The following is a 26,106-nucleotide window of genomic DNA, read 5'->3' on the forward strand; positions in this document are numbered from 1 at the left end:
ATTAGCAAATTATTTTGAGATTATAAACGGGCGTTCCGTCAACCTTGCCAAACTCCACGATGACAGTTACATCATGATCAATTGCCATCACACTTTCTTGTGGAAGTATTGTGGTATTTTTGAGTCCTATAAAACTCTCGAACCCACACAACACCAGTTTGGGACTAGATGAATAGTGTTTTTAAATATTTAACTTAAATACACACATGTGTAAAAACTAGTGGGTAACAGAAATTTGAATACCCAGATAGAATTACTGATACCCAATGATTTTAAAATGCATGGGTAAAATACCCACAACACCAAAAGCTTATCTGGAGCTCTGCTTGAATCTGGTTCAGACAATCCAGTGATTGACATCATCAGAATTGATCTACGCAGTGGGGATGCAATGACATGCATCAACCAAGTCAGCGAGCCTGACATCATGATCCCGTTAGTCACTTCTTACAACAAGCATGGATTGCTGAAGACCTATTCTACCCCGGATCTTCACGAGTCCCTCACTCAATTGTACCCTGTGCTATTTGGACAGTTCACAGATCAGTTCCAGTATTCCAATCCCAGACGGGGCGGTTGGGTAGCCCAGTGGTTAAAGCATTCGCTAGTCATGCCGAAGACCCGGGTTCGATTCCCGACATGGGTACAATGTGTGAAGCCCATTTCTGGTGTCCCCGCCGTGATATTGCTGGAATATTGCTAAAAGCGGTGTAATCCCAGACACACAGTCAATTTAGTGGAGAACAAAGCTGTAACTTGTGTTGTTCGGACCCTTCGAAAAAATAGCAAATATGAACCCATCCCACCATCTGTGACAGGTTAATTTCCCGAAGGACGGGTGAAATACGACGTCTACCCGTCTGTAGGACAGTCATATGTTTCTGCCAATTTCCATATCTCTATGGCATCTATTGTGCACAAACACTAAATAACCCTCAGTTCGAAGACAACAGAAAAAGATATGAATAAAATTTGGGACTGGCAACTTTTGACAAGGAGTGATAAGATTTTCAAGTAGACAGTCCTGTGGTTGGGGGGGGAATTTATTTTAAGTCTGCAACCCTTCGAAACAGAGAGGAGATCAAGGCAGTACTGGGTTAGATGTGTTGCAGGATGCACATCTGATGGAGATCTACTTTAAAACATGATCAGCTCTCTATTTACCAAGGCAGCAACATTAAATCTCCTACTGCACTCCAACAGATGTCAAAAGGTTCACCAAACATTAAAAATAACAACAAACGTCTGTATAAAAATTTATCAGCCAAACCTGGCTTTCATAGGAGATATCACATTGGTGAGATCAAGCGAATAAAACAGCATCACCATACTTCACAGACCATTGTGACATCAGTACAATGACATCATAATCAGATGACATCACTATTCCCTCTGCCACTGAAGCTGGGTAGCTATACTTTTTACACAAAAGACACTGGTTCATGCTCACCGTATTCGACGTAATAAGCACCCCGCTCTAATAAGCGCCCACGGCGATATTTGCTAATATATTGGTAAGTGAACAATCCCAATTAGCACCCCTTCCGCTCGATCAATGTACACACGACTTATTTATCAGTGTATAATACGCACTCGTGTGTCATATGAACCCTCAATAATTGGCAATTAAATTCTGGATAATATACTTGTCGTGTATAGACACAGACTTTTCTTATGTATCATTTCAGGCTGTCAGCATAAACCACAAAATTTAAGATCTTTCAACTCTGTTTTTTCTCTCACAAAAGATAATATTCTAATAGGAGCCCCCTATTTTTAATTTTGAGAGTGCCCTGGGCGCTCATTATGTCGAATACGGTATTACTAACTGAAAAATTTGAAGGAATGATTTTAGATAAAAAATAGAATCTGGCCCTCAAGTCTTTTGATATAAATACATCAACACAAGTCAGCAAAAACATTTATCGATTCATGTTGATATATTTGACATCAAAAGACACAGAGGTGAGATTCTGTGTGTGTACACCACGGTAGCAAAGGTTAGTTTTCCTCCTGCCCTCTACAATGGTTCACCGACCAGTAAAAATAACAACAAAATTCTATATTATTAATGTATTAGTTCTCAAACTTATTGACTAACCCCCATTAGTGAGTGAGTGAGTGAGTGAGGTTTTACGCCGCTTTTAGCAAAATTCCAGCAATATCACGGCGGGGGACACCAGAAATGGGCTTCACACATTTTACCCATGTCGGGAATCGAACCCGGGTCTTCGGCGTGACGAGCTAACGCTTTAACCACTAGGCTACCCGACCGCCCCCAAACCCCCATTAAGAGCTGTATGTTTTACAATGAGTGTGTTTCACAAAGTATATAACAAGTGAAAGTGGTCGACTTTTCACTGTCATCTTGCCTTTCACGCCCAATAGAATCTGTTTCGGCAGGTAATCAAGACTGGTCATTCTATGGTGGTGACATTTTATATATGTTTTGGTTTGGTTTGGTTTGTTGTTTAACGCTGCACTCAGCAATATTCCAGCTATATGACGGCAGTCTGTAAATTATCGAGTCTGGACTAGACAATCCAGTGATTGACATCATGAGCATCGATCCACGAACCATGCACCATCCCCTCGTCTTCAGGTGGTGAAATGGGGTTTAATGTCACATCCAGGGGTCCAGAAAATTTAAAATCCCAATCTGACATTTGCATTTAGGCCACGCCCCCTTCAAATAGCGTATTTTAGTACTTTTCACACACATTACAAGTTGTTACGTATTCATATATAATCAATTATGATTTGTTTTAATTTAAATTAATTCACCGGACAATTAATAACAAATAATATCATTTTAGATAAACATGGAAAACATACGTTTGTTTCTGTTATAATAACGATCTGTTAACGTAGTGAACGGTTTAATTGATATTCATGAGTCTGCTCAAATGTACGCGTTGTAACATTTGGATCGAGACTATTATCCCATATTTGGTTATCACGTGACCTTACGGGAAAAGGGTTTTTTTAAACTAAAGATTATTTAAAAACAAGACAGATAATATAATCACAAATACTAAAATATCTTTGATAGCAATAGTTATTTGAATACTTTTTTCATCTGTACTTAATTATTGACCATAAAAAATTTTGATATCAATTGTCACAGAAAGCAAAATGGTGGTCAATCAAGATTCAATATATACTCGGACCCCATGGTACCGCGGCATTCATCGTATCACGGCATTTGTGATTTCCGATAGTTCACGCGGGACACGCCTCTTAGCGGCTGTCTATTAATGCAAATCAGTAACCAGGAAGTGCTCACTTCGTAAACAATTTCAATTTCCTCGGAATGTTCCGTCTGCTGTAAGTAAGGAGTTATTAATGCGTTGATACATACTTCTGGCATCTGTTGTAATATTGCCTTACCCCCATCTATCATTGGCCAACGATATAACCCGCAGTTCCCCAAGTAAACCTTCTCTATCGACCTGAACTAGATCATCTGCATATTCATATAGACTAATAAGGTAACGGATGTTACGTAGTCCGTAATTTTTCCCCGTTCTGTGCCCAGAATCTTTGGGAGATCATAAGGGCCATAATGCCAAACTTAGAAATACGTTCTTCACTAGTAACCAAAAGATAAATACATACTTTGGGCATACTAGGAGTGCTCTTTATATATTTATTGTTGACTTTTAACATTTTTCCATTTTGTGACAAATTATTGTTATCCAATTTTTTTTAAACAATCTTAAAATATCATTTCTGATATTTTGATGTTGACTTATAAAAATATTTTTCTCTTACTTTTTCGGTAAATATGCATTGAATACCTTTTGCTGATGACACATTTAGAACTTTACTTGTGCTGTCTTTGCACTTGTCTGGACAAACCACTGATGTCTGGCATGATCATACCAAGTGGTTGGTAGAATTATGTCCTCTTTTTGTCCAATTCGGACCTCCATACACAACTTTTCTCTGTACTGCGATACGATGGAGTTCTCTCCCTTGTCAAACAGAGCGCGAGGCCCGGCTTTTACTCGGAGCTGCTAATGTAAATAATGAACTTTTATCGGTAAAATATGCATTGTTTGATAACATGAATGATATCTGATACAGAGAACACGAATAAACATAAAGGTTAGTGAGTGCATTTTGTTCCGTTTAGCGTACATGACAAGTACCGCGATACCCCGAGGTTGCAGGCTACGACTAGCTACTGAAAACAATAAAATCTGCAAATCCTCATTTGTGGTCACGCTTTCGCTTCTTGTCTGAGGTTACATATCGTAGCATTGAGAGGATAATGACGTACATCGATGATGCAAGGTATTTATGTACAGTTGTAAACACCTTTCACTCAAATTAACAAGATGTTCTCAGTAATTAATCCTCGATTAATCAGTGTCAACTCAGTTTATTGCCTATTACAGTGATTGACCGATTGGACTATCATGTAGGTACGATGTATTTACAGCAATCAAAACAAAAAAAGCTTGTCAGTGTAGATAATCTTCATTGTGTTACAACTGCAGACAGAAACTGCTCAGTCTGATCATGTCCGGTCAAAATTTAAGAATGTCCGGACAATACTTTTTAAAATGTCCGGACAGAAAAATTTAAATGTCCGGTAAGCAATATTTTAAACCAGACATTTGAGATTCCCAATCGGACATGTCCGGCGCATATGACGATTTCCGCCCCCTGGTCACATCCAAGGTTATTGCACGTACATAGCGACTTGCATTCATGTATGTGAGTGTGTGTCTGCTTGTGCCAAAATTATAGTGCTAGCTCATTGAGATACCATGCCGCAGTTTAACATAAATACCCCACTCAGACACAGTATACGGACTCCGAGCTGACGAGTCCTTGTTTCAGCCCCTTAATTGGTCGCCAGACAGGGTAACAACAAGTACCATCTTTCAACGTCTTTTGGTATGACGTGTCCAGGGATCGAACCCCGGACCTTACGCTCTCCGGGCAGATGCTCTACCACGAGACCACATGGTCTTGGCACTCCACTTCAGAGAAAATGTTCTATTGTGGTTCCCTAACCAGTAAATAAAGACAAAGGAACAGTTCTAGTGTATGGACTGAAACACCATCAGCTAGTCTTGAGGCTCTGCTTTACAGCACATGTCCTGTGGTGCTTCACTAAACTTGGTCTGTATTTGTACTTCTTGCCACAGACACACACATACGACACATTGTCGTGGACAGCTGCCTTGTGGTCATTCATGGCTCCAGTGGCCGAGAACATCTTGCCACAATCCGGACAAATGGACCTACAGGGCCTCAGATAGTCCCTCAGGGTGAGATCCACCACCCCTGGGAACACAGAGCCCCCGTGGAGCTCCTCTAGGTACTGTGTTGCCATGTGTTGCCCGTGGGTCAACCTGTGACGGTCTACACACTCCACCAGTGGCTGACTGAAACTCACTGAACTTCCGTCACCTGAAAGCAACAAGAAGTTCCATGAAGTTTCAGTCAAGCTTTGGAATTCATATCGATAATTTTTTATAGCATGGAAGAAGAAAATCATGACGCTGACTCTATTCATTCATATAAATATATATGAACATATATACTTAACAGATGAACAGATATTATCATCCCAAACTGGCTCCCACAGGAGATATCGCTTGGGTGAGTTCAAGATATATCTACATTGTAGATATCGCTGCAAGGAAATTGCATCACAATGCTTTGCAGACCATTGTGACGTCATTGGTTACCATGACGTCACAATCAAATGACATCACTAATGGCTCTCCTACTGAAGCTGTTAGCAGTACCTTTAACACTTAAGACACAGGGCCCCTTTCCACAAAGCAATCGTAGCGCTACGACTGTCGTAAGCCTACGCTAAAGAATGGGAGTTACGATCATCTTAGCGCTACGATCGCTTTGTGGAACGGGGCCCTGCTTATTACTGTGAACAAACCGAAAAAAGTTGGAAGAATGATGTTGGATGATAAATAAAATCTCACCCTAGTGTCTTTTGATATCAACTATATCAACACTCGTTGTTGGATGATAAAGCCTCAGAGATTTTCCTCTTTTATCAACTCATGTTGATATATTTGATATCAAAAGACACGAGGGTGAGATTCTCTTTATCCCCACCAAAGACATCCGAACACTGGTAGTCACAACGAAGTAATGAAAGGAATCCATGGATTTATCAAGGGACTCTCAGCGGGCCTATATTTCACCCCAAGTAAGAGTGCAAATTAACAATTCAGATTTTCATAATCAATTCTTAGGTTTTAGCCTTGCAAACATGACTTGTATCTCACCGTTGACAAGACAAATAAAGAGAATACGGCTTTAAATGCTTAGTTTGCGATGGCTGAAAACACCAAAACTAGTTGTATGTTTGTTCTAAAGAAAAAGTGTTAAGGAAATGAAAGGACCCTTGATTTTATTCTTTTATTGTTTCATTCATACATGAACGCCAAAGAGTAACTGTCACATACGAGGTGGGCGTGACAAAAATACAAATGTCTGATTGGCAAAATAAGTATTCCAGATCCCTGGTTTGGACACTTAACAGATCAGTTCCAGTATTTCAATCCAAGACACTCTCAACAGAACAGAGAGCAAGGACATCTGATGGTGTGTTATTACTGAAAACATCACCAGCTTCTCCTAATACCGGGGGGGGGGGGGGGGGCAGGTGGCCTAGTCTTCTGAGGTGCCGCGATTCGCTGTGCAGAGTTGTGTCTCTTGGGCATGCCAGAAACCTATGATTGTGGGTTCAAATCCAGATTCGCTCCGATTATGTTTCTAGGTTTGTCAGAACCATACCCTGTGCCTGTGGGTTTCACCGAAGTGGTAAACGTCTGAGACTTGCATCATGTCGGGCTTTTCTTCCACATTAAGCTGACACGCCGTGATATAACTGGAATACTGTTAAAAGCGGCGTTAAACACAACTCACTCTTGGACTGTGCTTCTTTACAAGATAAAAAAGTTTTGTATATATCCGAGACAAAGGCAAAAACTACCAGTTTTCAGACGGCACAACTTGTCTCAATGTACTTCAGCATAACACACGGAGCTGTTCGTGTGTATAGAGCAGAATCAAGCAGTCTCAAGACTCTGTTTGACATCACATGTCCTGTGGTGCTTCACTAAACTTGGTCTGTATTTGTACTTCTTGCCACAGACACACACATACGACACATTGTCGTGGACAGCCGCCTTGTGGTCATTCATGGCTCCAGAGCAAGAGAACATCTTCCCACAAACTGGACAAATGGACCTACAGGGCCTCAGATGGTCCTGCAGGGTGAGATCCACCACCCCTGGGAACACGGAACCACCGTGGAGCTCCTCTAGGTACTGTGCTGCCATGAGTTGCCCATGGGTCAACCTGTGACGGTCTACACACTCCACCAGTGGCTGACTGAAACTCACTGAACTTCCGTCACCTGAAAGTAACAAGAAGTTCCATGAAGTTTCAGTCAAGCTTTGGAAATTGTATTGATACTTTGTCACAGCCTTGAAGAGAAAAGTCATAATCCTGACTCTATCCCTCCAGAGAATGCAATGGTACGATACCTCTGAATTTAAGAACAAAAAGCTCAGTTGTGGACCATTGCCATTAGAAGTTCGTTTGAAATCCTAGATTAATCCCTTGTATTTGTATGGCTTGTATACTTTACTCCGAAACAATTGTTGAACAAACCACTTGTCTCATCATCATGTTCAGAAAGGTGGAAAATGATTAGGAGTCTGTGAAAGTGTATCTGTGTTGTGTATTGTGGTTGACATGACCTTGTGGTTGATCATTAAAGGTGAATGAGTGAGTGAGTTGGGTTTAACGCTGCTTTTAACAGTATTCCAATGATATCGCTGCGTGTCAGCTTAATGTGGGAGGAAAGCCCCCAGTGATGCAGGTCTCAGACGTTTACCACTGCGGTGAAATCCACGAGAACGGGTATGGTGCTGACAAACCTAGAAACATAATCGGGACGAACCAGGATTTATACCCACAATCATAGATTTCTGGCGTGCCCAAGGGACGCAACTCTGCACAGAGAATCGTGGCGCCTTAGACAATTGTCCCCTTCATTAAAGGTGAACTTGACCTCAGCCAATGAGGAAACTACCAATCATCACTTAGCAGGATGTAAAAGACTCCATAAATACGAATCTCATCTGGCTTCAGTTCATAATGATAGCAATGGAATGTACCTTAAACAGGATTTCAAGCCAGAATGCCTGTTTGTATTTGAGCAGACTTTGCTGACAACAGACTGAAGCCTTGACATGAAATTGGATCTTGATGTCATGAACAAGTCATTATGAATTAACGGTATGCTCTTTGAACCTCCACATTGGTGACTAAGAAAGACCAACACATGTCAACTGACGAGATTTGATACAGACTTTTTTTGTCCTTAATGTTCCAACTTTTCAACTTCCAAGCAGTGTCCTAGACCATCTCATATTAAAATCCATTGAAAGAACATTATCATTGGTAACAGGTCTTCAAGGCTGAGTTCTTGCACAATCCTGATCATTGTTTATGCAGGATTGAAAATCTTTAATGTTTGCTTGTTTGTTGCACTCAGCAATATTCCAGCTATATGAGGGCAGCCTGTAAATAATCGAGTCTGGACCAGACAATCCAGTGATTGATATCATGAGCGTCAATCCACACAATTGAGATACGATGACATGCATCATCAACCAAGTCAGCGAGCCTGACCACTCCATCCCGTTAGTCGCCTCTTACGACAAACAGTCGCCTTTTACGGCAAGCATGGGTGGCTGAACACCTATTCTACCCCGGATCTTCACAGGTAGAAAATCCTTAATGATCTGTGGGGAAACTGTTAGCTTTTTCTGCATAGACATATTCCTTGCCACGGAGATCCAAGGTCTGTCCACGCCTTTAACCTCTACCAACAGGATCTTGTATGTCTGATATAAAAGCTTTCAATTTCCATACCCATTGATCAAATGCCCCAATTGACAAAATCAAAGCCATGCAAGATTTCACATAGTTTCATCTGATCTAAAATAACTTTCAGTAACTAGAAGCTGTTTTCTAGAAGATTACTCGAACACCTGGTTCCAATTGTGACTGCCACAAAACCTGATTTTTAGGGCTGGGACAAGTCCAAATTTGCTACCCGGGTACCCACCTCCCTATTACCCGACCCTACCTATCTAGGTCTCAAGAGATAGGTAACACATGTCCGATTGGGAGTAGTTTGACCGTACTCCTGTCAAAATACATTTAGATACATGTATAAACCGATCTGGTCATGCATTCACTGAAGTTGACTGATGTTTTATCATTATGCAAACATATAAAGTCAGAAGGAATGGATGCAAAGTCAGAAAGAAATGTGAACAGTTATCACTAATAGTGTAACCACAGAGTTCTAGATAATTTTTGCCATTTAACAATATAATCACGTGACTAACCACGGGTCCGGGTAGTCCTGTTGGTACCCGGGTCCTACTCGGTTCCCACCCGACCCGGGTACCCGAGTTACTTGTCCCAGCCCTACTGATTTCCCAGATGGCCAAACACAGAACTATTTCCATAATCACCTTAAAACGTATGTCTTTCTTGCATAGCAATGCAGGTCTTCTGATGTTTCAACATGTCGTCTTTGTACGTGTACACCTTGCCACAGACACAGGGATGCTTCACCTTATCGTGGTTAGCCACCTTGTGACGCTTCACCCCTCGGAAGTCAGCAAAACCCTTGCCACAAATATCACAATAGAACTCCTTCAGTGTCTTAGGTCTAACAAAACCGGGCCCTGATTGGCTTATCGGGAACATGGACAGGCCTGGCTGTGACACAGGCTCACTGGCGTCAAGAAAACTGAGTCCTGTTCTTGGAATGATGGGTAAAGTGCCATGGTATGCAGGCCTTGGAGCAAGGGACCAGGCTCGGCCTGAAAGGAATAAAATTTTGTTAATGTCAATGTCTGAAGATGGATACTTTGGAATAGCTTTATTTGTCCAAGGTTACATTGTCCGGATGACTGTAAAATAGTGAGTCAGGATGACTGTAAAATAGTGAGTCAGGATGACTGTAAAATAGTGAGTCAGGATGACTGTAAAATAGTGGGTCAGGATGAGTGTAAAATAGTGAGTCAGGATGACTGTAAAATAGTGAGTCAGGATGACTGTAAAATAGTGAGTCCGGATGACTGTAAAATAGTGAGTCAGGATGACTGTAAAATAGTGAGTCAGGATGAGTGTAAAATAGTGAGTCAGGATGACTGTAAAATAGTGAGTCAGGATGACTGTAAAATAGTGAGTCAGGATGAGTGTAAAATAGTGAGTCAGGATGACTGTAAAATAGTGAGTCAGGATGAGTGTAAAATAGTGAGTCAGGATGACTGTAAAATAGTGAGTCAGGATGAGTGTAAAATAGTGAGTCAGGATGACTGTAAAATAGTGAGTCAGGATGAGTGTAAAATAGTGAGTCCGGATGACTGTAAAATAGTGAGTCAGGATGACTGTAAAATAGTGAGTCAGGATGAGTGTAAAATAGTGAGTCAGGATGACTGTAAAATAGTGAGTCAGGATCACTGTAAAATAGTGAATTTAGTCTAACGCTGCTTTGAACACTGTTTCAGTTATTTTATTTGTCCAAGGGTAGATTGTCCGGATGACTGTAAAATAGTGAGTTCAGTCTAACGCTGCTTTGAACAGTGTTTCAGTCATTTTATTTGTCCAAGGGTAGATTGTCCGGATGACTGTAAAATAGTGAGTTCAGTCTAACGCTGCTTTGAACAGTGTTTCAGTCATTTTATTTGTCCAAGGGTAGATTGTCCGGATGACTGTAAAATAGTGAGTTCAGTCTAACGCTGCTTTGAACAGTGTTTCAGTCATTTTATTTGTCCAAGGGTAGATTGTCCGGATGACTGTAAAATAGTGAGTTCAGTCTAACGCTGCTTTGAACAGTGTTTCAGTCATTTTATTTGTCCAAGGGTAGATTGTCCGGATGACTGTAAAATAGTGAGTTCAGTCTAACGCTGCTTTGAACAGTGTTTCAGTCATTTTATTTGTCCAAGGGTAGATTGTCCGGATGACTGTAAAATAGTGAGTTCAGTCTAACACTGCTTTGAACAGTGTTTCAGTCATTTTATTTGTCCAAGGGTAGATTGTCCGGATGACTGTAAAATAGTGAGTTCAGTCTAACGCTGCTTTGAACAGTGTTTCAGTCATTTTATTTGTCCAAGGGTAGATTGTCCGGATGACTGTAAAATAGTGAGTTCAGTCTAACGCTGCTTTGAACAGTGTTTCAGTCATTTTATTTGTCCAAGGGTAGATTGTCCGGATGACTGTAAAATAGTGAGTCAGGATGACTGTAAAATAGTGGGTCCGGATGACTGTAAAATAGTGAGTCAGGATGAGTGTAAAATAGTGAGTCAGGATGAGTGTAAAATAGTGAGTCAGGATGAGTGTAAAATAGTGAGTCAGGATGAGTGTAAAATAGTAAGTCAGGATGACTGTAAAATAGTGAGTCAGGATGACTGTAAAATAGTGAGTCAGGATGAGTGTAAAATAGTGAGTCAGGATCACTGTAAAATAGTGAATTTAGTCTAACGCTGCTTTGAACACTGTTTCAGTTATTTTATTTGTCCAAGGGTAGATTGTCCGGATGACTGTAAAATAGTGAGTTCAGTCTAACGCTGCTTTGAACAGTGTTTCAGTCATTTTATTTGTCCAAGGATAGATTGTCCGGATGACTGTAAAATAGTGAGTCAGGATGACTGTAAAATAGTGGGTCCGGATGACTGTAAAATAGTGAGTCAGGATGACTGTAAAATAGTGAGTCAGGATGACTGTAAAATAGTGAGTCAGGATGAGTGTAAAATAGTGAGTCAGGATGAGTGTAAAATAGTGAGTCAGGATGAGTGTAAAATAGTGAGTCAGGATGAGTGTAAAATAGTGAGTCAGGATGAGTGTAAAATAGTGAGTCAGGATGACTGTAAAATAGTGAGTCAGGATGACTGTAAAATAGTGAGTCAGGATGACTGTAAAATAGTGAGTCAGGATGAGTGTAAAATAGTGAGTCAGGATGAGTGTAAAATAGTGAGTCAGGATGACTGTAAAATAGTGAGTCAGGATGACTGTAAAATAGTGGGTCCGGATGAGTGTAAAATAGTGAGTCAGGATGAGTGTAAAATAGTGAGTCAGGATGAGTGTAAAATAGTGAGTCAGGATGAGTGTAAAATAGTGAGTCAGGATGAGTGTAAAATAGTGAGTCAGGATGAGTGTAAAATAGTGAGTCAGGATGACTGTAAAATAGTGAGTCAGGATGACTGTAAAATAGTGGGTCCGGATGAGTGTAAAATAGTGAGTCAGGATGACTGTAAAATAGTGAGTCAGGATGACTGTAAAATAGTGGGTCCGGATGAGTGTAAAATAGTGAGTCAGGATGAGTGTAAAATAGTGGGTCCGGATGAGTGTAAAATAGTGAGTCAGGATGAGTGTAAAATAGTGAGTCAGGATGAGTGTAAAATAGTGAGTCAGGATGAGTGTAAAATAGTGAGTCAGGATGACTGTAAAATAGTGAGTCAGGATGACTGTAAAATAGTGAGTCAGGATGACTGTAAAATAGTGAGTCAGGATGAGTGTAAAATAGTGAGTCAGAATGACTGTAAAATAGTGAGTCAGGATCACTGTAAAATAGTGAGTCAGGATCACTGTAAAATAGTGAATTTAGTCTAACGCTGCTTTGAACACTGTTTCAGTTATTTTATTTGTCCAAGGGTAGATTGTCCGGATGACTGTAAAATAGTGAGTTCAGTCTAACGCTGCTTTGAACAGTGTTTCAGTCATTTTATTTGTCCAAGGGTAGATTGTCCGGATGACTGTAAAATAGTGAGTTCAGTCTAACGCTGCTTTGAACAGTGTTTCAGTCATTTTATTTGTCCAAGGGTAGATTGTCCGGATGACTGTAAAATAGTGAGTTCAGTCTAACGCTGCTTTGAACAGTGTTTCAGTTTTATCACAGTGTGTCTGCTTGTTGTGGGAGGAACACCTGCAATGTTGTGAATCTTTAATGTTTATTACTGTGGTGAAACCCACAAGCACGGGTTTGGTGCTGACAGACAAAGAAACATAACTGGCCATGTCTTGAATTCAAACTCACCCAGCTGAATGAATGCGACCTGTAAACAATAATGTCTCGGCCAGTCAAACCAGTGATATAATGTGCAACCCGTGAAGATCCAGGGTACAATAGGTCTTCAGCAACCCATGCTTGCCGTAAAAGGCGACTATGCTTGTCGTAAGAGGCGACTAACGGGATCGGGTGGTCAGGCTCGTTGACTTGGTTGATGCATGTCATTGTATCCCAATTGCGTGGATCGATGCTCATGATGTCAATCACATGATTGCCTGGTCCAGACTTGATTGTTTACAGACCGCCGTCATATAGCTCGAATATTGCTGAGTGCGGCATTAAACATCTAACAAACAAACAAAACATACAATGTCTTTAGTCTAAAGATTGTTATGTTAATAAAAATCAAAACTTTGTTAATCGATATGACAGCACCCCCAATAAAATTGCCCGGATTAACAAGATTCCTGACAACGAATCATGGATATATGACTTAATGGCTTTTCTCGAATATTTGACATTCTTCACAGTCATCGTCCGGGAAGCAGGTTTCTGAAATAACAGGGTCCAAACCGACAAGGTTTCCATTGTATCTTTATTTGTCCAAGGTTACATCTTCATTATAAATATAAAAGAACAACTGAAATAACAGAACTGTGAGTGTCATCTTTGAAATCATAAACACCCTGCTCTTGTGTACACTTATTTGAGCATCAGTGTGGGTTAGATTGCCTACTATTGCCTACAGTGTAAACTAAATGTCTACAGTGAAACTACATGCCTACAAAGGTTTCAGTTTTGTCATTAGCCAAAATGACACACCCTGGAGTACAAAGTGGTAAATGAAGACAAATATCTACACAATGGGAGTGAGTTGGGCTTAACGCTGCTTTCATCTGTATTCCAGTTACCGTATTCGACGTAATAAGCGCCCAGGGCGCTCTCAAAATTAGAAATAGGGGTCTCTACTTAGGATTTTATTTTGGTGAGGAAAAAAAACCAGAGTCAAAAGATCGTAAATATTGTGGTTTATGCTGACAGTCTGGAATCATACAAAAGAAAAGTCTGTGCATATTATACACGACAAATATATTTTTCCAGAATTTGATTGCCAATGGTTAAGGATGCATATAACACAGAAGTGCGTATTATACACGAATAAATAAGTCTTATGTACATGGATCAATTGGAAGGGGTGCTAAATGGGATTGTTCACTCACCAATATATATACAAATATCGCCGTGGGCGCTTATTACGTCGAATACGGTATATCACATCCTGTCAGGTAAGTGTGGGAGGAAAGCCCTATGTCATGCAGATCTCCATCTTTCCGAGGCAAGAGAGTGAACTGACCATAAAAGTCCAGTTTCCACCCTTGCCGAACTAGGCTGTTATTATGGAGTTACATTTTGGCTGGACTAACGAGTCAATGCATAGTCCAATCAAAATCGCACACCGAAATCGAAATCCGATTCGTAAACTGTCGTGCAGATTTCGGTCGATTGCAGGATTTGCAAAGCATGTGCACCGCCAACTCGTTGTCAGCAGATATTTGCCAAATCTTTTCATGTTTGTAATCAATGCATTTCTCGATGTAAGACCCGTTTTATCACAATATAGATCATGATTATCGATCAAGGTGCTCACGTGATTTTATGCATTTCTCGATGTAAGACCCGTTTTATCACAACATAGATCTTAATTATCGATCAGATCGTCCTTACCGGGCGCAACCATTTTGTGTGAAACACAAGTCCATAGGAGAGGCTTAGAAGGGACATAAATGGTAATAGTCACTGGTGGCACTACGATCGAGCCCAGTAATTCCAGCCTAGTTCGGCAAGGGTGGAAACTGGACTTTTAAAGTCAGTTAACTCTCTTGCCTCGTGAAGATGACAGATCTCAGACATTAAGCATTTTAGTGAAACCCACGAGCACGGATACTTGCTGACAAATCAAGAAAAATAGTCGGGCAAAACAGGGATATAAACCCACAATCATAGGTTTCTGGTGTGCCCAAGGGAAGCAACTCTACATAGTGAATTGCGGCACCTTTGACGACTGTGCCGCCCTACACAATGGGAACAAAGTAAGCTGTGTAATTAATAATAACCGACAGTGAAAGACATCATTCGATATTTGTTATTTTACACAATAGAAGACATCATTACAAAAGAGGAAAGACATTTTAGTTTGTGACTCCATTTGATCACCCCTGTAGAGGGAAGATATGTTTTGACGATAAGTCATTGTCACATAAATTTGTAGTGTTAACTTGGGCTGGGACGGGTAACTCGGGTACCCACAGGACCACCCGGACCCGTCGTTAGTCACATGATATGTTGTTTAATGATAAAATTTATCCAGAACTCTATGGTTACACTACAAGTCACTAATGTTTGCATTTCTTTCTGACTGTGCACCCATTCCTCCATTCCATCTGATTTTTCATATGGTTGAATAAAGATATAACTTAATTTAGCTTCAGTGTATGAAGGACCAGATTGTTTAATACATGTATCTAAATACGTTTTGCCAGGGCTATGCTAAAAATGTTCCCAATCGGACATTTTGAGACATCTCCTGAGACCTACAGTGGGTACCCGGGTAGGATCGGGTAATAGGGGGATGGGTACCCGGGTAGGATTGTGTTATAGGGGGTGGGTACCCGGGTAGGATCGGGTAATAGGGGGTGGGTACCCAGTTGTAAATTTGGACTCGTCCCAGCCCTAGTGTTAACACTGTTGGTGTTTCTCAGCGCAAGCATCAATGGACGCCATCTCTGTTCGTCTTGAGGCATGTCACATACACAAGCTACACTTCTTTCTAACAGACGACCAACAATCTGTTGCTTCAACACATAAACATATCTATAAACTATCTCCATATCATGTAGCATTTACAAAGAAGGGTGATTGATTTGGACTCCGGAATCTTCCGGCTATATGACAACAGCCTGTAAATAATCAGCTCCAGACCACATGATCCAGTCATCGATTGTGTAAGCAGCCACATCAAATATCAATGACTTGATTTCATTGAGGATCGTGCAACTAAGCAGAAATAATTGTAATTCTATTTCCAAATTCCACACATCTGCCGACAATAAATTCTCTCAGTGGATCAGTTGATCTTCGAATTGATTTATTAGCATCGGTTAATGTCAAAGGCTGAGGCATGTTTGAAAAGCAATCATCCAATGCCTCCAGCACAAATAATACTTCACCAAAAACACTGCTGACTTATTTTATTTGTTTTGTTATTACTGCTATATGACGGCAGTAAATAATCGAGTCTGAACCAGACAATCCAGTGATTAACATCATGAACATCGATCCTCGCAATTGGGATACGATGACATGCAAGCAAGTGAGTGAGTCTGACCACCCGATCCCGTTAGTCGCCTCGTACGACAAGCATAGTCGCCTTTCATGGCAAGCATGGGTTGCTGAAGACCTCTTCTACCCCGGATCTTCAAAAAAACGCTGCTAAGAGAATAATAATCAGCTAATACTGAAACAACAGACGATGATCTGGGGCCAGTTGCACAAAGTGATCTCAGCGCTGACTATCGTAAGCCTATGCTAGAGTATGGGAGTTATGAATGTCTTAGCGCTAAGATTGCTTTGTGTAACGGGTCCTGGCTGCTGTCCCACCTGTCTACCAAACAGGTAGGTCAAGTCATTATTGTGAGTTCACAGCTACCAACAGCTGTACGACTACCCACGTCTATGTACACATGTACTGTAAATCTTGAAAGCAACACGAGCATGAATTAAATGTGAAAATGTGAGTGGTCTTTGTTTGCATTATGAAACTTCACATTTATGTTTCCAAAATGACTATAAACAATAAGTTGGCCTCACTGCACACGTTGGATAGCGGAAATACCAACTTGAATATAAATACAAACACGGTTTATTGAGCAGCAGTTGTAACAAGTATATAACAATGTCATTCAAAGAATAGGAATTTCACAATAGGCATGCAGAGAGTTATCACTGCTGGGGTCAAGAGTTCTACCCACTCGTGTCAAACTAGGTATCATTGCTTCAATTATTTTATTGCCTTTGAACTTCCTTAATGCCAGGCAACAGAGGAAAACATAAACTGTGTGTTGTTTTTAGGAAAACACTGCTTATTGTTTTCACAGAAGTGCTCTACTCAGCACTAACAAGCAGTGCTGTTTGCTGTTTGATTAGATTAAGGCAAGGATATGTATCATTCCACTGGGGATGTGGTGGGGGGGGGGGGGGGGGGGTGTCATTGATATCGAGTCACATTTTTGGCTAGGGGTCAACAGTCGTATTAATTTGGAGACGCATTAATTTCAAGATTTACCACACATCACAGAGAAGGGCTTGTGTCACAGTTGTCACAGTTGTCATAGATCACACATGAATGTTGCTCACACAAACTCCACTCAGTGGGAATCAGTCGACGAAGATTGAAAACTTAAAGACAGAAGAATAGCATCTGTTCAAATCCATCACATAAAAAACCCGCTGACATCAATGGTTGATGATGTCTAGATGAGCTAAAAACAAACAGTTTTCTATGGATGTTGTAGACCATTGCAGCATTGGTCAGTTCTCAAACAGTGCTTTAACACATGGCTTATGGTGTTTGTTATATGACTTAAAAGTGATCAAGTTCTGTAAATCTATGAGAACAAGGGACACACTATCCACACTCACTAAGTCCTAGTGTATACAGTAGGGCTAAACACCACCAGTGTGAGAATCCTCTTCACAGCATAAGTGACCGTGGTACCTTCATCTAATTCAGAATCAAGTTGTCAGATTATCAGAGAGTATCTGAGTGAGTGAGTGAGTTGGGTTTAACGCCGCTTTTAACAGTATTACAGTTTAATCACGGCATGTCAGCTTAATGTGGGAGGAAAGCCCCAAGTGATGCAGGTCTCAGACGTTTACCACTTCGGTGAAACCCACGAGTACGGGTATGGTGCTGACAAACCTAGAAACATAATCGGGGCAAACCGAGATTCGAACCCACCATCATAGGTTTCTGGCGTGCCCAAGGGACGCAACTCTGCACAGCGAATCGCGGCGCCTCAGACGACTGAGACACCCGTGCCCCAGAGAATATCTGAAGCCACCCTACTAAACAAGTGTTTGTCCTTGAAAACAATTAAAGTCAGAAACAGTTTCAAGCTGATGTGAGGAACTGTATCATTTAAAAGATATCCAGATCTGAATAATAAAACTTGCGTTTTATGTGCTGTGCAACGAACATGTCGCCATGGCTAAAACACTCAAAGTACACGAGTTTTCGTCAAAAGGAAAAATCTAGAAGTTGGAAGTGATTTGGTAAATATCGCCAGCATTTAATCCCGTCCATTATCGTATCACATAGTGGCCTGGTAGACGGGGCATCTTTTCATGTGTTTAGTTAAATCACTGGAGTATTTGTAGGACCTGCCGCACACACAGGAGTGGGTGACATTGTCGTGACTGGCCTTCTTGTGTCTCCGCACAGAGTAGTAGTCAACAAAACTCTTGCCACACACGTCACAATACGACATTTTCTTCGGAGAGGGATCGAAATTAGCTCCTTGAGAAGACGATTGGAAGGGTACTTGGAACATGTCTTCTGCGTGCTGAGAAACTCCATGCGAAGTCTTTGGATTCTGGACGTGGAATGTTAACATTGAGCTGGCAACTAGTCCTGTGCCTGAAAGGAAATAAAATTTAGAGCTACTGTGTGTTAGACACTTGTAGGCAATGATGGATGCAGGCCATAGAAATCATGATACCAATGACGGAAGTTAACAGTGATGACGATTTGAGCATGAATATTATCAGACAAAAAACAGTTTCTGTGGTGTTGCACTCTGCTTACTGAGGGACTACAGGTAGTACTGATGTATTTCTGAGAACTGATAACACAAATTTACTTTGGAACCTTTACCCAATTTCATTGTTCAGGTTCTCCAAATCCATTCATCATTACTGGTAGTCAATTTATAAAGGTTAAAAATGCTGACAATAGAAGCGCACGCTCGGTACATTATAACAGCTCCAACAGGATACCCTTAAGCATTGATTTGATTGTTAGAATCTGTAAATTCAACAATGCTTTCAACATTTTTGTTTCCTGAACCCACAATGACTACCTCAGGCAGATATGATTGAATGCTCTTTACCCAAAACCAGATAAATGGTGTCCACATCAACGGTGTTACTTCTGTACATCTGAGGCAGACAATCAAATCACTGCGTCTGCCCAGGAGTGATGTTCTCGTCATAGTTTGCTTCAAATTTTGGCATTTTTGGCCTGGAACTTTTGTCTCCCACAGAGTTGAAAACTCATCCACAGATGAATAATCTCCTACATAGTATTTCACTGTCTACAAGTGGTATGTGTTAAGCTAGTTTCCAGAAGCAAGTAAGTGTGTCTGGAGATGTTAAGACATTTCCAACAAAGAAACCTCAGCTACAGCTACAATGTATTACTCCTTACAATATCCAGTGTTCCTTGCAAACCACTGCAGACAAAAGAAGCTAGTGTCTTAAACATATTGTTCAACATCAAGTTAATGTCAGCTTGTTTCTGCAAGCTTGTGAACCAAGCAGGTCTTCAGGTGTTGAGTGAAGCCACTCCTGTATTTATAAACTCGGCCACAAACACAGGAATGGGTGATGTTTTCATGCTCTGCCTTCTTGTGCCTGCGGACACTTCGAGCATCACAAAAGGATCGGCCACAAATTCCACAATTGTAAACCTTCTCCCCTTTTGGATCTTGGTCAAAGACAACAAACTGAGAAAAGTGGGAAGAGTTTGGGAAGGATGGGTAGACCCATCCTCCAGAGGCCATAGGTTCCTTTGAGGTCTGTGCAGAGGGATGGGGATTTCCTGAACGTGCACGGTCTTTTTTTCCTGAAAGAAGTAAAAATTGGTTTTCAGTCTGCTGTGTGGACATTGTTCAAACACACCAAGATGACTTTTCACAGAAAACATGGTTTATCCCGACACTAGACCACACACAATAGGGATGCAGTTTTCAAAACAAAAACCTTCAGGGACGTAGTTCTATGGCGTAAAACAAGGCTGCCTGAAAGAGAATTGGTTGATGAAGCTGTGTCACATCCAGCTGATCCATTAGGCACGTTCAAAACTGATGAAGGCTTACAAAGGGACGACCAAGAAAGTGCACTTGCCTCAAGACTTGTCTGTACTATTGTAACATTATCTGATCCATCCAACATGGCGAAAACTGACGAAGAAAGAACACATGCTTCCAAAACTACCAAACTGAGCACGAAAGAAAGGGATGATCAAGAAGGAAGACACACAATTATCCCGCTTGATGTTCAGAGTCAAATGTTCATGTGATATTCCCATCAAAGTTATTCCTCTCCAACCGAGCCAAATGATGCCATGCGTCAGCATAATTTAGGGGTAGGTGACGCAAAGGTCAGGAGAGAGTTGTCCACAAAGTCATCACACCCCCTTGAAACTTAAAATCCAGCATGGAACAAACAATGTTATCACCAATGGACACAAAAATCGGATATATCAGCTTGTCCATGTTTATGAATCTGATCAATGATGCGCAGTCAAGACGTTTCAAAGAAGTCTACTGCTTCTCAGGCCCGAATCTGTGGACACTACAGGATTTCAGATGTTGCGTAAAACCACTCCGGTACTTATAGACTCGTCCACAAACGCATGCATGTGTAACGTTTTCATGTTCTGCCTTCTTGTGCCTCCGAACACCATATGCATCAGAAAAAGCTTTATCACACATGTCACAATGAAACGGTTTCGTTATTCTGGGACCAACTGAGCCATCATCCGCGTACGATACCCCGGGGGATGCAAGCATTGGCTGAGGAACTTCATCAGAATTGGATATACTCCTCCTTTCCCTGGCCGATTGCTGAGACATTTGACCCAAACACTCAGTGTCTTCATTTCCTGAAAGGAATGAAAATCTAGTTTTAAGAGATGTTGAAATGAAGCTGGAGAAACACTATAGCCAGGAACACAGGAACTGTGTTGTTTATTCAAGCCAATGAAATAACTAAACATTTCTACCTTTCAAACTTGAAGATTATTTTAACATAGTGAGTGAGTGAGTTGGATTTAACGCCGCTTTTAACAGTATTCCAGTTATATCACGGCGTGTCAGCTTAATGTGGGAGGAAAGCTCGAAGTGATGCAGGTCTCAGACGTTTACCACTTTGGTGAAACCCACGAGCACGGGTATGGTGCTGACAAACCTAGAAACATAATCGGGGCGAACCGGGATTCGAACCCACCATCATAGGTTTCTGGCGTGCCTAAGGGACGCAACTCTGCACAGCGAATCGCGGCGCCTTAGACGACTGGGCCACCCGTGCCCCCTATTTTAACATAAATAAATAAACTGAAGCCAAGCTTGCAAATCACATGTCCAGAACATGTACTGAGTGTCCTCATGGGGTATATTGTTTAGTGCAAAATAACTAAAACAACACAGCTGTAATCTTAAGATGGATTAAATGCTTATTGTTTGAGTAAATTAAAACTTTACTCTTTTATCAAAATCGTCCAAAAAGCTTGTACAATTGTACTTAACTAAATCTAAAAAAACACAACAAAACCAGTCGGTATTGGGTATTTGCAAAACACGGATTGCAGTAATGAAACGAAAGCAGAACCAGTTGTCCCCACATTTCCCTCTCATGCCTGTAGACAGACTGACGATTCACATAGAGATGATTTCGCTTTTTAGTTTCAACTTGACAGCTTTTCCTCTGTTCAAGTGTTTTCTAAAACGTTATTGACGACTGACTAAATACACCCCATCAAGATCCTCTATAATATCCCATGCTTGCCGTAAAAGGTGACTATGCTTGTCGTAAAAGGCGACTAACGGGATCGGGTGGTCAGGCTCGCTGACTTGGTTGATGCATGTCGTCGATCCCAATTGCGTGGATCGATGCTCATGATATCAATCACTGGATTGTCTGGTCCAGACTCGATTATTTACAGACCGCCGTCATATAGCTGGAATATTGCCGAGTGCGGCGTTAAACAACAATACAACCAACCAACCTCTATAATATATCTCCAGTGGCAGTCACCCACATAGCTGGGGGGTAGGGTGGGGTGTCATTGTTGTCTTGCTAATTGTGAGTGAGTGAGTGAGTGAGTGAGTGAGTGAGTGAGTGAGTGAGTGAGTGAGTGAGTGAGTGAGTGAGTGAGTGAGTGGGTGGGTGGGTGGGTGAGAGGGTGACTGGGTGGGTGAGTGGGTGGGTGTGAATGGGAGGGTCTGTGTGAGTGGGTGGGTGTGAATGGGAGGGTCTGTGTGAATGAGTGAGTGAGTAGGTGGGTGGGTGTGTGTTTGGGTGCAGATGCAGACACAGAAATCACTATGTGTGTGAGACTGTGTGTAGCACTAGTCCAACATTATCATCTCTTCCCCTGCAAAGAATATCTCAGTGAGTGAGTGAGTGAGTGAGTGAGTGAGTGAGTGAGTGAGTGCGTGCGTGAGTGAGTGAGTGAGTGAGTGAGTGGATGAGTATGAGGCCACTTTTCATACTATTTCAGCAATGTCACAAGGTACCCCATGAAAGGGCTTAACAAATTGTTTGGAAATTGAACACAGGTCTTGAGCTTGATGAGCTAACTCATATTACCAACCCGACTTCCCCTTGAAGCTCTTGTCAATGTCCTGCAAGTCTCCAGCACAAGTCAAGTAGCAATCACCCAGCACACAACAAATTGCTTGACACAGGATTAGCTGAGATCTGATTGTGACAAAAGCCCCACAGGGATTTCGAAGATGGAATAGGTCCCAAGCAACAGATGAGTGTGTGTGGTTTTACACCGCTTTTAGCAATATTCCAGCAATATCACGGCGGGTGACACCAGAAATGGGCTTCACACATTGTACCCATGTGGTAATCAAGATCGTGTCTTTGGCATAACGAGCAAACGCTTTAACCACTGGGCTATACCACCACCCGACCACAGGGCCAGAAGTAGCCCTGAAACACTGTGTATGTACAATAAAGAAGTTGTTATCCATCATGCTCCTCGTCACCATTACATCCAACCTGAAAAAGCCTAGAACGACTCTTAGACATAATTTTCAGAGTGAGTGAGTGAGTATAGTTTTACGCCGCTTTTAGCAATATTCCAGCAATATCACGGCAGCGGACACCAGAAATGGGCTTCACACATTGTACCCATGTTGGGAATCGAACCCGGGTCTTCGGCGTGACGAGCGAACGTTTAACCACTAGGCTACCCGACTGCCCCCTGAAATTCTCAGAAAGACATAAAGGAGAAAAGTAGATTTCATAATAAATTTTTATTTTATGAACAGGATTAGACATAGATGAGGCATATATTATGTCAAGTTACAAATATCCTGTACACAATGTTTTGTTTGTTTGTTGTTTAACGCCGCAATCAGCAATATTCCAGCTATATGATGGCGGTCTGTAAATGATCGAGTCTGGACCAGACAATCCTGTGATTGACATCATGAATATCGATCCACGCAACTGGGATACGATGACATGCATCAACCAAGTCAGCGAGCCTGATCACCCGATCCCGTAACGACAAGCATAGTCGCCTTTTATGGCAAGCATGGGTTGCTGAAGACCTATTCTACCCCGGATCTTCCTGGGTCTGCCGGCCCATGTAACATGATGCAAATACACTGAGTCACTGACAAAGACAAAAGCTTCTGGCAGTATGATACTGCATTACCTAGTGATTCCTAGAAAGAGATATTGGGTTTATCTCTACCTGTTCAGAGGCCGATATTTTGACCCAAGTCTGTATCTAGTGTCAGTGAAAATTCCCAAATTGGAATTTAAACTTGTCCAGTTCATGTTAATCTAGTCAAACTTGTGTTATGGTTTGTGGAGTTAGTGAGTGAGTGAGTTTGGTTTTACGCTACTTTTAGCAATATTCCAGCAATATCACAGCGGGGGACACTAGAAATGGGCTTCACACATTGTACCCATGTCGGGAATCGAACCTGGGTCTTCGGCATGAGGGGCAAACGCTTAACCACTAGGCTACCTCATAACAGGACCAATAACGAATAAGATGCTTGAAATACCTGAGAACTTGGGAAAGTAAGTCCTGTAAGAAATATCCAAGTTTTGAAAAAAATTATGCTTATCTTCCCAATTTGCCTGCCAAGGGTGCTAGTTTAGAATCTTATATAAATCATTGATATATCTGACACAAGAGAAATTTTGACTTCAATATAGTCAACAAATCACAATACAAGGCTGGAAGACCTAAAGCACACGAACCCAGGTTCGATTCCCGACATGGGTGCAATGTGTGAAGCCCATTTCTGGTGTCCCCCGCTGTGGTATTTCTGGAATATTGCTAAAAGCGGCGTAAAACCATACTCACTCACTCACTCTTTAATTAAATAATCCTGGTTCAAAATAGTTCAAAATACAAAAAAATATCTGGTTTTGCAGCTGCAACTGAAATCCCCCCTCCAGAATATTGATTGGTTGGTTCCTACAACACATGCCTGGGCAGACAAACCCGACACTGAGAGAATGAACACTGTCCTGTATCAGTGGGCACAATGACATGCAATCGGTCACATAGATCACCACCTGATCCAATTCCCTCCTTATGACCAGGGTAACTTTCTTATCTGCTTCCAACATAGTCCTAGCTGACGCTGAAAAATATCTAACCTTGATACAAAATCCCAACAGTATTCCAGTGATATCATGGCTTATTGTGGGAGGAAAGCACAAAGTGATGCAGATCTCAGACGTTTTCCACTTTATTATGATGATGATGATGATGATGATGAAAAAATGATAATGATGATGAAACAAAGTCAAAGGTTTGCCACAGCAATCAATATCAGCAAGAAGTCAAAGCACAAAGTCACCTTCTTCATTGATACAAGTCGTAAAAAGTTCCAGCCAAGTGACTGATTGATTTGTGTTAAACTTTGCTTTGAATGGAAGTCCTGTTGTGCTTGTTCTGGGAGAAAATGATAAGTTGATTACAGACATTCGCCACTTTTGTGAAACCCAGGTGCACAGAAAGACCAAGGATCAAAGTCTGGGATTCCAGCCATCGCATCCCAGGCGCACAGAAAGACCAAGGATCAAAGTCTGGGACTCCAGCCATCGCATCCCAGGCGCACAGAAAGACCAAGGATCACATTCCAGGTGCTTGGTTATGGGACACAACTCTACACGGTGACAAGCAGTTCCTGTCCGGGGCCACCTGTGCCCCTTTACCCAGTCAAGAACACATAAAGAGAAGTCACGCACCCACACATACAACACTGGACACCAGACATGTTTCTGTGTCATACGTTTTCATGAGTAATGTCTGTATCTGAGAGTCCTTAATGCCACACATGAACATGACTCTTCTTCTAAGCTCTACATTACTTTAGGTCAACTTTACATCGCTTTTGTCAATGTTCCGGCAATACTAGGTGGGGACACCAGAAAATGGCTTCGAACACAGATGCTGGTAATGAAACCTGGGCTTCCAGCATGATGAGAGAACACTTTAACTACTCGGCTAAACCACTGCCCCACATGCTCCTGTCTATTTTCAAACAGTGGCCTTATATATGGTACAGTTCTTCTGGTGGGCTCTCAGCCCCCGAACATACACGTACATCTTCCCGCACACACAAACACAAGCCTCGTTCCCATGAGCAGCTGCCTGGTGTCTGTGGAGGTCTGTCTGTCTCGTGTAACTCTTCCCGCAGTCACACGGAAACTTCAAGTTTCCGTGACTGGTTTCCATATGCCGCTTACAGCTAGTTTGACTAGAGAAGAGCTTGCCACATAAACTGCACTGATTTGAGGAAGAGATATTGGAAAACTGAAAATTGCAGATTACTCCAGACAATCCTCCCATATCTTGGGGCATTTCTTGAGAAGGTGACTGCAGCATTCTGACTATAGAATCTGAAAGTAACAAAATAACACCTGTTGAAATACAAGATTCGGATGTCTGTAGAAAGCTTCCACTGACTAAATTAACA

General features: G+C 41.6%; 1 protein-coding gene across 10 annotated transcripts in view; it reads right to left on the reverse strand.

The window, feature by feature from the left end:
* Window positions 1–26,106, reverse strand: part of LOC124129300 (zinc finger protein 8-like) — a 92,935-nt gene that overhangs the window by 14,411 nt on the left and 52,418 nt on the right. Inside the window, exons 2-3 of one of the 10 annotated variants that reach the window (XM_046492869.2) lie at window positions 9,546–9,899; window positions 6,819–7,408 (exon numbers count right to left, since the gene is read on the reverse strand). The exons of 3 other annotated variants lie outside the window; for them this stretch is intronic. In XM_046492869.2, coding sequence (XP_046348825.2) covers window positions 9,547–9,899 — 353 coding nt within the window. In that variant the 3' untranslated portion in view covers window positions 6,819–7,408; window position 9,546. Of the gene's footprint in view, window positions 1–6,818; window positions 7,409–9,545; window positions 9,900–18,078; window positions 18,783–18,809; window positions 19,989–20,334; window positions 21,030–23,645; window positions 26,030–26,106 lie in introns of those variants that run through there. 6 more of the 10 variants (XM_046492880.2, XM_046492894.2, XM_046492927.2 and 3 more) reach the window with 6 other exon arrangements.

The sequence above is a fragment of the Haliotis rufescens genome, unplaced genomic scaffold (assembly GCF_023055435.1).
Source record: "Haliotis rufescens isolate VD_foot unplaced genomic scaffold, xgHalRufe1.0.p SCAF_9, whole genome shotgun sequence".
In the NCBI taxonomy this organism is placed as follows: domain Eukaryota; kingdom Metazoa; phylum Mollusca; class Gastropoda; order Lepetellida; family Haliotidae; genus Haliotis; species Haliotis rufescens.